This window comes from Spea bombifrons, chromosome 4 (genome assembly GCF_027358695.1).
Source record: "Spea bombifrons isolate aSpeBom1 chromosome 4, aSpeBom1.2.pri, whole genome shotgun sequence".
Classification (NCBI taxonomy): domain Eukaryota; kingdom Metazoa; phylum Chordata; class Amphibia; order Anura; family Pelobatidae; genus Spea; species Spea bombifrons.
In genome coordinates, this window is record NC_071090.1 from 54,842,835 (window position 1) to 54,855,587 (window position 12,753).

Here is a 12,753-nt window from a genome sequence, read left to right on the forward strand (position 1 = left end):
GAGTAACCTTACAGCGCTCAACTGCTTAACATTGCCAGGTAGCCATATGAGAGCAGCTTTGTAGAAACTCTATGGCCATTATCTTCACTGCCAATAAAGGTTGGTTGGACTGTTGGGATATATACTTGCGTATTAAGCAAGCATGGGACAGGCATAAGGCTAAGCTAGATATACGATAAGGCCAGGGACTAAGGAAAGTGGTCAGAGGTTGTGCAGACCAGATAGGCCAACTTGTTCTTATCTGCCTTCACTTTCTATGTTTCTATGTTACTCGTACTCTTTTGCAGTGTGCAAGTTGCGTGTATCCAGCCATTAGCCCCATGGTAAATGACAGGGACTGCCGTATGAGCAGCAATAAATCTACATATGTGGTGCCATTGGGCACTAGGCCACTGGGTATTTGCTGGGTTTGCCAGAAGGCCTGTTCAGGATTGCAATTAAGGCACAGTTAAGGTCCACTTAATAGCACTTAAAGTCACCAATGGCAGAGCAGTTTTGTTTTGGCACCTTCAATGTGTTAGCATATACCTCACTTTTTATATGAACAAGAAGCAGGTGCTACATAAGACTGTATATTTATCAAACAATGGGACCAATGCATGAAAGGTTTGAGATCCATACTATGACCCAAAATCAATTATTTTCAATCAGTTGAAAATGCATCTCACAATGTATTAGTCGCCCTGGTTCTACTCAAATTGCACAACACTGCGCTGTACAGTTTCATAACAATTAAATTGCATTATTTGTGATGGAAATGTACATTGAAATAAGTGCAACCACAGTACTCCATACAACATTCTCATTTGGCAAAAGTGATCAATTGCTATAAACAGCAGCGGTATCATTTTAATTAAATGACATTTACAGGTTTGGCTATATATATATTTCTCTGGATGTAATGGAAACCAGTGCACTTGCACTAAAATTATAATACTATTACTCTACCATACTTAACCTTTGGTGATCTAGAAAGATGAGCAATGTATTTATATTATCCCTTTTTCCAGGAGTGCAGGAAATTCTCACTATTTAGGAAACACTTCTGTTAGAACCATTTACAATTCCCCCATTTCAAAATAGGTGCCAGACCCATTGACTGTAGTTCTTTGATCACAAGTCCGTGAGAGGTCTGGTTTCAGTGGCTCCGCTGTATGGCCGTTGTAGTGAGCAGTGTCATTATTCAATGGTATTACTTCTTTGGTAGGGCACTTCCTATCATAATACAGTGCCCACAACAAGGTGACGGTGAGGATCATTGCCAGGATTTGTGTAACGCCAATGGAAATCCCTAGAAATCTCAGAACTTGCAACTGTTTGGTTCCTCTCAGGAAGCTGTACATTTTTCTTCCACATCCCTAAAACAATGCATAAAAAGGGTTAATTTGTCAAGTTTACCATGTGTAACAAAAAGGAGACTTTAAAATCATAGACTATTAAAAATAAGACTTAGAAAGTTAAAGCAGAGGCCCATTATGTCTGAAGAAGAGCTAAGTATCAGAGCTCAAATACTAACCTGTGAATACATATGTTGTGCTATGTTAAGCACAAGGTGAAATAAAGCAGGTTTTAAATTCAAGTACACAATAAACACACGTCCTTAAAAAGGCTGCATATGGGAAGAGAAAACAAGAGAGGTAACAGGGGTGGAAAGGCGTCAATACAAAACAAATCCATCCATATTAAATGGTGTGTTTGCATATTTGACAATATTCTTCCTGTGCCAGTTGGGGCAGAATATGGCAGTGATGTTGTCAAGGAGCAGAGGCCAGGCTGGCTTTAGGTGACAACATTGGTTGGCACCTGGTACAACAAATAAACAGGCCCATGGAATAGCCAGTGACATTTGCTTGGGGTGTGTGTTTATTTCCATTAAGATGGATCCCAACACAAAAAAGGGAAAAATCTGGAAAATATATGGAAACATTGTTTTTTTTTGCCTTCTACCACTCTGTTCCAAGCTATTATAATAACCTAGGCCTTTGACCAACTGTTTAACCCCTTAAGGACAATGGGCGGTCCCTAAACCCATTGAAAGCAATGTATTTTGAGCCCGTACATGTACGTGCTTTGTCATTAAGGGGTTAAACAAATAGAAGGCTAATAACTGATATTTTTATGCTATGCAATGAAAAGCTGAATCATTATTTTTTTGGTTTTGGTGCAGTTAACACAATAAAAATGAATTTACAGCCTATTTCCAATGCATGCCAGTGTAAACAGGGCTACTAAATGAAAAATCTTTTATTCTATTCTTTTAATCTATAGACATACGTTTATCTACAGATAAAACAGAAAATAGGAATAAATTAAGTATTCCACTAGCTATATGTTCTGCTAAATGGACTTTTGTTCAGCTAGGTAGAGATTTATGAGGAAATGCAGAAGCTACAATTTCCTGTTAGTTTGGCTAGACTTGGCAAGTCTCCATAGACCACTGTTTTCCAATATGTGGTACTTGAACCCTTGTGTTACCCAAAAGGTACTTTAAACCCTGTTTAGTTCAAAGAATTAATGGAGTTTGGTCACTCAAAAACAGGGTAACTTACTAAGGGAAAAAACATACAATGGCAGCTCTACACTTACACATACATACACATGTACCCACGCTAACACTTTTCACATACATATGCAGACACATAGCCACTCTAGAACCATACACTCATACATACATACATACACCACTCTCACTGATCATCCATGTAGTTCACACAATCCTGCAACCTCCCTCTTATATTTGGTAAATTGTTTAAGGGGAGCTACATGTTTATTTGCAGTGTTTATTATCTACTGTGAAAATGATTTCTGTGTTTGAAAGAACTTTGCTTTCAGCAATTTATGTACATAAACTTGAAAATTGTTAATTCTATATTTTTTTTTTGCATGTTTGGACTATACAGGTGCTTTCTCAATTGGTTCTAACCCATTACATGATGTCATGATGTCACCGTGATATTAGTTACTGTCTGATTTCATAATCTTATTAATGACTAATGTGAAAGATACTTTGAAAGATACTTTAAAAATCCATGGTTTATCTCTATACTGAACAAAAATATATTGGGACTGGGACCCCACATATACGCCACGTGCACAATAATAGGATTTAGTTTGACGTTGTGTATGGTTATTCCTGTTGTTAAGTGTTCCTCGGTGATAACACGCGTTTTATTGTTTTTACCTTGACCACAGTGATAAACTCTATTGTGAGTGAGCGGGCGACTGTGACAAAATGAGAATTAGATTTTTTCACGGAAGAGGGTGACACCACCATGATAAATATCTTGGGGGGAAAAACATCTAAAAAAGTTTCCTGATTTTGTTTCATCTCTACAGAATACGAGTACAATTGATCGCTGTATACATGTGGGTTAAAAAGGCAAGTAGCAATATTCGACCTAATGAAATAGATAAATAGTTATAGTTCCATACCTCCTGATAAAGATCACTTAGATCTCCGTGATGTGCTTGTCTAGAGCAGCCTGGGAACTCTTTAACACAGCACGAATCCGGTGGCCAGTCCATCTCTGTCATCTCCAGCCAGTCTGTTAGATATACCACTCCACAGCACTTGAACTGTTTAGAAAAACAACACCATTCTTTATTGTTCACATAATTGTGCTACTGACCATGAAACAAACTGCAAGCAATCATCCACCGCTAAAAAGCCAAAGCCTGCCACATATCGACAAAACCATTCTGCATAATGGAAGGATTTTAGCCTTAACTAATGCACTGTACACGCTGCAATAAATAACACCACTATTTTATTTAACGACTGCTGTATGAGTCTAAATCTTTTCACATTTTTTATACTGGACAAATGAAAACAAAACGCTGATTCAGTGTCTGAGCAATAAACATGCCCCCCCCCCCCGGGCCCTGGTAGTTCAAATATAAATCATATCGACATGTTTTTTTAATTTTATGACAATCTTTATTTCCATAGGTGTTAGGGAAGTATCAGTTTCTAGATCTAAAATATTCCAATATGTAAGTAGGCAAAAATTCATTAACTATAAAAATGGGTTAAAAAAAGTCTAACTGCAGGGTGTTTTTAATGTCGTTTTTAAACACTTTTAACTGGGACATGCAGATTTTATGTGTTCCCCGTGCCCTGTTCAATGATGGATTTATCAAGCATGTTCAACGAAAGACTCATAAAACTGGCTTAAGAATCTAAAAGTAATATGCTACTGGGAGAATTTGAGTGTAAATCTGTTTTTTTTAATTAAACTTGTGCAAGGATTAAACAAATATCAAAGTTTCTTATGCTCTATTACATTTTTAAATCTATTTGTTCGGATACTTGCTATTCATGTATATAATAGTTTTAAACATTCATCTTTTTAACAACAGCTAATGGTCTAAAAATTAGGCCTGACAGAAACTTTTAAGACGCTCTTTCCGCTTCCATGGCAACAACCTAACAGTTGTCTTCGGGGCACATGAAAATGAAGTGCTCCTGGCAAAAAAATGTTTTACATGATTAAATAATTATTACCAGGGTTCCAACAGAGCATTCAGCAGTAATACGAATTATGCTTTTAACGCTCTATTAGTTGCAAAAGCGCTACATTCACCATAATGGTGGGGGTTTTTTTTTGCGTATTTAAAAGTCATACTTGCATATTAACTACCACCTGGGAAGTTTGAAGGGCCAGCTCGGCACATCCCGCAGGGAACACTCACCAAGTGTCCCAACGTAGTGAATAGTGAATACAATGTAGTTAATAGTGAAACAAGATGAGAAATCCAGCAGGCCGGCTAGATGGGCCCACATATCGACATTATATGTATCTATCTTTTAAATGAAGTTGCAGCACCTAAAATACCTTTAGCAAAGGAATATTGTGCTTTGCGGAAAGAAAACAGATAGACATAAAGTATTATGATAAGAATAATGATTGATAAGGTGCTGATTAATAAATTATGTGCGTTTCAACTTGTCCAGTCACTAATAGAGCTAGGTTTCCTGGAAGCTCAGGTCATCCCACTTAGACAGAATATAAATCTTGCTGGTGTTTTTAATCACTGTGCTCACCTTATATTTACCTAAATGCAAGCTTCATAAATCTTTGTCAATGCCAGTTATATAGCCTGTCTTAATTTGTCAATGTCCCGAATCTTATGTTTAATTTACTACAATTACAGGAAATACCTCCAAATGTAAAACATTTGAAGGTGAGTAGATCAATCTGCTGCTAGCTTTCAATTTTCACACAGCCAATTAAATAATTAAAATTCTGCATCTCAATGTTTAATGATTCGAGCTGATTAGCAAGTGTACATCAGAGGCGAGACCAGCATTGGATCTGTACGTTTCATTTATTGTGCATGTCTTAAGCATTAAAAACAATTATTTTAAGTTGATTCATAATTTCTAAATCAGTCATCAAGGGAAGCAATACATGTACCTGCCAGGCATACAACTATATTCAGATGTTTAAAGGGCAAGTCCCTGGAAGTAAATGGTTTTCTCCTTGAGCATATAAAATACATTGTGTTGCAAAGCATTCACAAAAACCTGATTTTATGTTTCAGTTCTACAGGTTCTCCAAGGAAACTATTCTTGTGGGTGCCAATGCAGCCACAACATATTACATGCGCATATGATGAAATGTTATTAAGACATACAAAATATCACATGAATATGTGAAACAATACGGTAGGTTGCATACAATTACACACACTTCAACACACACACTCTCCCATGCAAACACACACACACATACTGGTATGGAATCAACCTGTGGCAAAACAGACAAGTGTCTGAATATAAAAATAACTATTTACTATAATACTCATACATAGATCCTATTGCTTCAGTTGCCTAATATAATTCCCTTACTATACTGCTATAGCATAAATATTTAAATGCTATTCCTTTTAGCCAAGGTTAAATTATCAAGATGTTAACCTCATGGAAACATAGAATTTGATAGCAGTTAAGAACAAACCAGCTCATCTAGTTTGTCCATTTTTCCTGATCCATGTTCTTTATAAATGTATGGTAATAAGTTTCAGTGGCACCACAGTAAATTCAGAAGATAAACGATCACAAGTATAAAAAAAAATCCAAGTATTTAGGACATGGGACTGAACACTTATGGTTCAAGTTACTGGAAGGCATTTTATACTGAAATTTAACCAGTCTAGACAAGTGCGTGTCTGCATCTGAACGTAAGAATAGTGGTACACCAGTAGCTGTGGGATATTTTTATTATTTCACATATGCTCTTTAAGTTTTGATATCGTAGACAGTAAAATAGTGGTAAAATGTGTTTTAAACAGTGGTTTGTAATTTTACAGGTATAGTTGTCCCTTAAAATCAGATGCCGAGTTCCAGTGTTTGCCTCTGCAACAGAGTGTTCAGTGCTCAAGGTCAAAATATGACAAGTCAGTAATGAGAGTTGCCATCCCATAACAAATAATTTCCAGCACAGTCAAAGGTTAGCAGGCACTAAAGTGTAACCGTTAGCAGAATCCCACTCTCGAGCTGTAGTCTGCCTTAAAATTCACTTATGGTACATGCCAGTGTCAGCAACACTTAAATTTTCATTGTTATACTTTGCGGAAAATAAACCAGAATCTTACAGCAGGGAATCACCTTAAATTTATTATTCCCTATAAGTACTTACGTAGTGTAATTAATTTCATCAAGTTTAAAGGTGCTGTTCCACTTGCATGCTGTATTGACACTTTTATAATGAAATGCATCATTAGAAAGATAAATCCTAGCACTGAACAATGCCTAAACCTTTCCTAGGAAAAAATTTTAAACCATGTAAATGAAGTCATATTTTTTTCCCGAAACACATCATGGGACACAAAAGGACAAAATAATAGGCTGTTGCCAGATAAATCTAAAAAGGATTTTAAAAGTTTGCGTGTTGTTTTATGTGGTTTTATGTAATTCTTCAGAGGAAAAATGAGATGACAGATCTACTAAGGTTTATTTGCTTAGCATTCTAAAGCTTGCAATTAATTCTTCATCTAAGTGAAACAGCACCTTTAAAGCACCTTACACATAAATGTTTATTTATAATATCCTGCTACCAGTATTATATTGATTTACAAAAGGTGAAGCCTAACTGACGTTCATCGATTTACTGAAGACTATAATATAAGAAAATGTATTTGGCATTAAAATATTGGTTATTATTCCATACTAATAACAGCAAATGTCAACAACCTGGTGAACAAACCTTTAATAGTTTGCTGTGCTGCTTTCATCTTTAATTGTTCCTGTAAGTGGCTCAGAACATTTCTCCTCTTTACAGCACAGTTACTATACGGAAACACATTAGACTCCAATGCTAAACACGGAGAGACAACTAAAACAACAATACTTACATCAGCGATGCATTAAAACCTAGTTTTAAAAGAAAAGAGGCTCGGTGGTAATAATTAAGCTTATTCTCTAGCAGGAGGGTTTTAAATATCTCAGTAGCCAACATTTGGCTCAGTTTGAGTAAATGGCAAATGCGGTAAGTTTGTCCCAATATAAGGCCTTAAACAATTAGTCCTGCTTGATCATGCTTTATTATTTGTGTAACACTGACAATGCGTTCTTGATGGTTTACCTGCTTTGACTAAAATATGCTGTGTTTCTATACGTGGGAACTTCACACACGAGGTCTTCTGCATCCATGCATGACATGATACATTCTCCTTTAGTGATAAGATTCAGGGCTAGAAATGAAATCATCTCACATTTCGAAACTCAAGATGATTAAATGAAATGAGAATAAACAATGTGTCCTACTGCTATAAAACTACATTATCCTTCACACATATACAAAAAGTGTCCATGCTACCAAAAATATTTTGCGATTGACACATATGCAGAAAACTCAAAGGAATAGAATATTTTGTTTAAAGGAAATGGCTGCATTTCTAAAAATCCCAGATACCAAGAAAAAAGTGGATTAACTCCATAGATATAAATAGGATAATCTAAGTTAGAAAGAAGAAAGCTTGCTACAAGCCAGCACCCATGGGACTGAAAGGAAAAAGATATGTACGTTTTAAAAATTCTGAATAACAATTAAATAATTCAACATAATACAGTTATGTATTAAAAGTTAATTGTTAATGATGCATTTGTTTGATAGCATCTGTTTCCCTGCCCATAAAGTGTATGTTTAGCTCCAGTACCCAGTGTTATACAAAGATGTGTCTACCTGGTAGCAAAGTGTCCTTGGAATTTTACAAACACAAGAAATTGCAAAATGTGTTAAAAATAAATGAATCTGACTGCACAAGTCTAGCCAACAGCGGTATATATATATATATATATATATATATATACACATATCTATCTATCTATCTATCTATCTATCTATCTATCTATCTATCTATCTATATATATATCAAACTGTTCCACATAGTGGGTCTCTTAAAATATCCGCAGATAACTTCTGCATCATGTGGAGAGATGTAAAGGAAAGCTGTCATATTGTTTTTTTTCTCCTTAATGTTCTGTCTCTTAAAAACACTACAGTTGCCTAGCATTCCTCCAAAGCCCTCTCTCTCCTATGCATAGCATCACAGCGGCCAGTCCTACCTGCCAATTTATGCTCATGCATGTGAACCTGCAAAGATTTACCAATCCACATTTAAACAGTGATGGACAGTGGATGTGATTGAGTAAGGTGCTCTGTGTGATAGGCGTGATTAGAGTTATAAGAAGAGCTTAAAAGTAACGCAACTTCTGTGATGTCAGAGATGACAGGCTTAGCAATGAACATAAACAGGATTCAGAGATCCCTTTTTCAATAAGAAAATACAGCAAAATGGTATGTTATTTTTAACAAAAAAAAGGATTTTACGTATTTAAGATTAGTACATTATAATATAAAAATCTAGGAATGTTGGAGGGAAAAAAAAGAAATTTGTGGCAGCTCTGGTTACTTAGCTACTATATTTTCAGTTCAGACAGAGAAGAATGGAGTACTAGCCCCATACCCTTAAATGGTCCTATTTGTGGGGATCCACATGTGGTAGGGATCCATACACCTATAGGAATAACCTGCTCATGGATGCCTTAAATAGTTTATTAACCTTATGCATTCTATGTTTTGTATGCACTTTGCAGGCTAAATAAATTGCATTAATTAAAACATCTAATGCATGATGTGTGGAAATGCAATGTCAATATTTATTTTTTTATGATATTTTTGTTTTTTCAAGACATTAATGTATGGATGGCAACAATCAATCTGTATTGTTAGTGATTTGCCACTAAGATTTTTCTCTATACTGTTTTCTATGTTTTTGAAACACCAAATGTTTTTATTTATTTAACAATGTTACCATTTTCATGGGCTACATTACTTAGGTTGCTGCAAAACTAGCCATCCTTTTTTAGGACACTTGTAAGTTTTAGAGTGGTATATATTAAGGGACCACTTATGCTATAACATGTACGACCACCAGATGTCACTGTTTCTTACTGTGATTATTCACCTCATTAGTCTCCAGAGCAATCATGTCTACTCCATTGGAGTGGAAAAGAAGAAATAGATGTATAACTGTATTAATGTGTTGCTGCAAAGTATACGCAGATTGAATGAATAAGACAATACATTCAGGTGTGAAAAAAACAAATTGAGACAATCCGCACTTATAATTACTCACAGTAGGAATGCAATTTATGTAGCACATAAACACAGAGCGATGAACAGATGATATAGAGAGAAAATGCGGAAATGGCAAGAATAAAGGCAGTGCCAGCCTGGTAAATGCACAACTGTAGGTGTTTTTAAAGGGACTTTACCAAGAATAAATACACCAGGCCATAGAATATATTTCTTGGATCATTGAACAATGCGTACAAACTCTCTCATCACACTAAACACCTTAATCTGCAAGTGTATCCTTACATAGAGGGGGCTTGGGAACAAAAAACATATAAAACATAAAGGTTTGCTTGACAATTAGCAAGAAATAATAACATTTCATGAAAACAGGTGGATGAATATTTAACTTGACCCTTGTTATGTCCAAAGCAGCCCAATCAATTCACAGTCAGGAAATAGTTCATTTAACAGGAAATGTGTGGAACAATGGTTTTCTTTAACACCATGACAAGGCCAGCAGACTGATAAGAACTGTATGGGTTTTTTTTATTTCCCGTGTTTAACCATATATCTACAGTTTGTCATCTTTTCTCTTTTACACTTCCTCTTACAAGAGTAGTGAAGATGCATAGTCCCAAACTGCGCTACCATCATACAATGTGAGAGACAGGAACAATATCATTTTACATATTATCACATAAGAAAAAAAATATGAGCAGTGTGTGGTGTGTTCCCTGGATTTATAAGGCTCATTTACCACTAGGATTGGTCCTTCTACACACAATGCTTTATCTATCCAAAGAATAAAATTCCGATTTCCAGTGATTCTCAGCACTTGATAAATGTAGGCCATTGTCTCAGATAATCATTCATATTGAGTACTTTCAGCATGCACATTGATGGCACTGCAGTGCTTCCCCCCCTATAGTGTATAACAACTCAAACAAAAAGATGGTTGGATTGCAGAGAGAGAGAGAATTACTTAAAATGCTGCTTACGCTCTTACCATTAATTTAGGTCAGACAATAAATAATAATAATCAGAAGTGATTTTTCAGTTTGTTACATTGTAATATGTATTCCGGGTCATGTGTATCAAAGGCAGAACAAGAGCTACATTCATTGATCACCAAGGAGTGTTTCTGCTGATTGATTCAGATTTTTGCATTTTCACATTATAAACATACTCGGTTAATATAACAGTCTTGTATGAAGTGTACTTTGTTATTCTTGTTTGTAAAAAATCCAAATAAAATATATTTAAGGTGGTTGAAGGATATGCATGTGATGGTCTGGCACAGAAGGTCACAGGAGCTATATTGGTAGATTAGTACATCGGGAAGTGAGGCTGCTGATAACCTGACCACAAAGCTCGCTAAACTATTGTGGGGTGGGAGACTGACCAGTACTTTCTGTTTTCTGTCTACAGTGGAAGGATAGGAGTAGCACTAGGGCAAATCATTTGAAATGTGTGTGTGTATATATATATATATATATATATATATATATATATATATATATATATATATATATATATATATATATATACACACACATACATAAATGCATCTACATGCTTGAGACATGCTTATGAATATACGTATTTCAGGGCATGTAACTAACGCTATGAACGTATTTATAGATATGCCATGTAGCAGCTGTTAAAGGTTACTCACGAACAGGTTGGAGTTAAACTTTCAATTAGAACTAGAGGTGTTTACTATTTGTGGGAATAACATAGGGAAGGGGTTCGGATGTATATATATATATATATATATATATATATATATATAAATATATATATATATATATATATAAATAAATATATATATAAAGAAATAAATATATATATATATATAAATATATATATATATATATATATATATATATATATGTGCTGCCTCAGAATGTTAAATTATGTGACCTCCCTTTGGCTCTACTCATCCTACCATAAGGTGTTTAGTCCTTTCCTAGATTTTCTAAACTTTATTTTATTAAATCATGGGGGGAAATGCAGTTCTATATGGTGCAATAGAGATAGTGAGGGATCATAACAAGTATGGCATATTTTAACATCCCGCAAGGGAAGGCTCCAGGTGGTCAGAGCGCAGAAGTTCCCAGGTATGCTTATGCCCATGCATTCAAAATCAGACAAATAAATCCTCCCTTTGAAAAAAAAAGTCTTACCTCTCTCTGGAAAAAATTCCAAGCATTAGTTAGCCAGTGGTATCTGGGAAACCCATAGTTTGGCATTCTAGCCTTCAAACTGACCATGTCTGACCACTGAACTTGAGCCTGGAATGAAAAAAAATATATATATATATTCACAATAATACTGTTTTTTCAGGCATCAGTGAAGAATGTATTGTTTAGATTGCATACACACACGCTGGGGCCTATTCACTAAATGGAGAGTTTTTGTTTCAACTCTGTCAATTCACTGTGAATTATGTAAGGCCAACCCCAGTGAGTGTCAGCTGCGGTATGAACTTGGCTGGCTTTGTATAATGTATAGTTAAACCGGAGTTATCCAAAGTCTCCTCATCCATTGGTTTATATATTATGCAGGGCCAGCTAAGCCCTTCACAATTGAGAAACCTGCTATTGTCGGCCATTAATAATGAATAATGACAAGATGAAGCTAAAACCACAACTCTCCTGGCAACTATCCCTTTAGTGCAGTGGTTCTCAACTCATGGGTCGTGACCCAAAAGTGGGTCGCGACCCTGTCTTCAGTGGGTCGCGGAGGGTCAGGGCCCGGACTGGAGGCATACTGGGAAAATTTCACTTTCCTGGGGCTGCCTTACACATTCTAGCGGCAATCCGCGAGCAGCAGGCTGTCAGGACCGCAGCCACAACAATCAGGGCCATCAGGCAGCCTCCGGTCTGGCGTGTACTTTAGTATTACTCCCCGACCGCAAAGCAAGTTGCTTGATTGATTTGCGGTTGCTGTCTGCTTCTAGTGGGAGGTGAATAAAGTTTTTCTCTGATTGCTCCTCCCCTCTTCCTGCTGCAGCCCGCGGACAGCCTTTCCACTCCCTCATCTTTTCTGAGGTTATTTTTGGGTCGCGACTTAATGACCAAAGACAAATGTGGGTCCTGAGGATACACGGGTTGAGAACCACTGCTTTAGTGAATAAACCCCATTGACATTGCTGGGTACATGCATT

At 36.2% G+C, this 12,753-nt stretch overlaps 1 protein-coding gene across 1 annotated transcript in view; it reads right to left on the bottom strand.

Annotated features, from left to right (window-relative positions):
• Positions 1-896: 896 nt before the first annotated feature.
• Positions 897-12,753, bottom strand: part of TSPAN12 (tetraspanin 12) — a 38,627-nt gene continuing 26,770 nt past the window's right edge. Inside the window, exons 6-8 of the mRNA XM_053465096.1 lie at positions 11,771-11,878; positions 3,433-3,576; positions 897-1,358 (exon numbers count right to left, since the gene is read on the bottom strand). Coding sequence (XP_053321071.1) covers positions 1,059-1,358; positions 3,433-3,576; positions 11,771-11,878 — 552 coding nt within the window. The 3' untranslated portion in view covers positions 897-1,058. The remainder of the gene's footprint in view (positions 1,359-3,432; positions 3,577-11,770; positions 11,879-12,753) is intronic.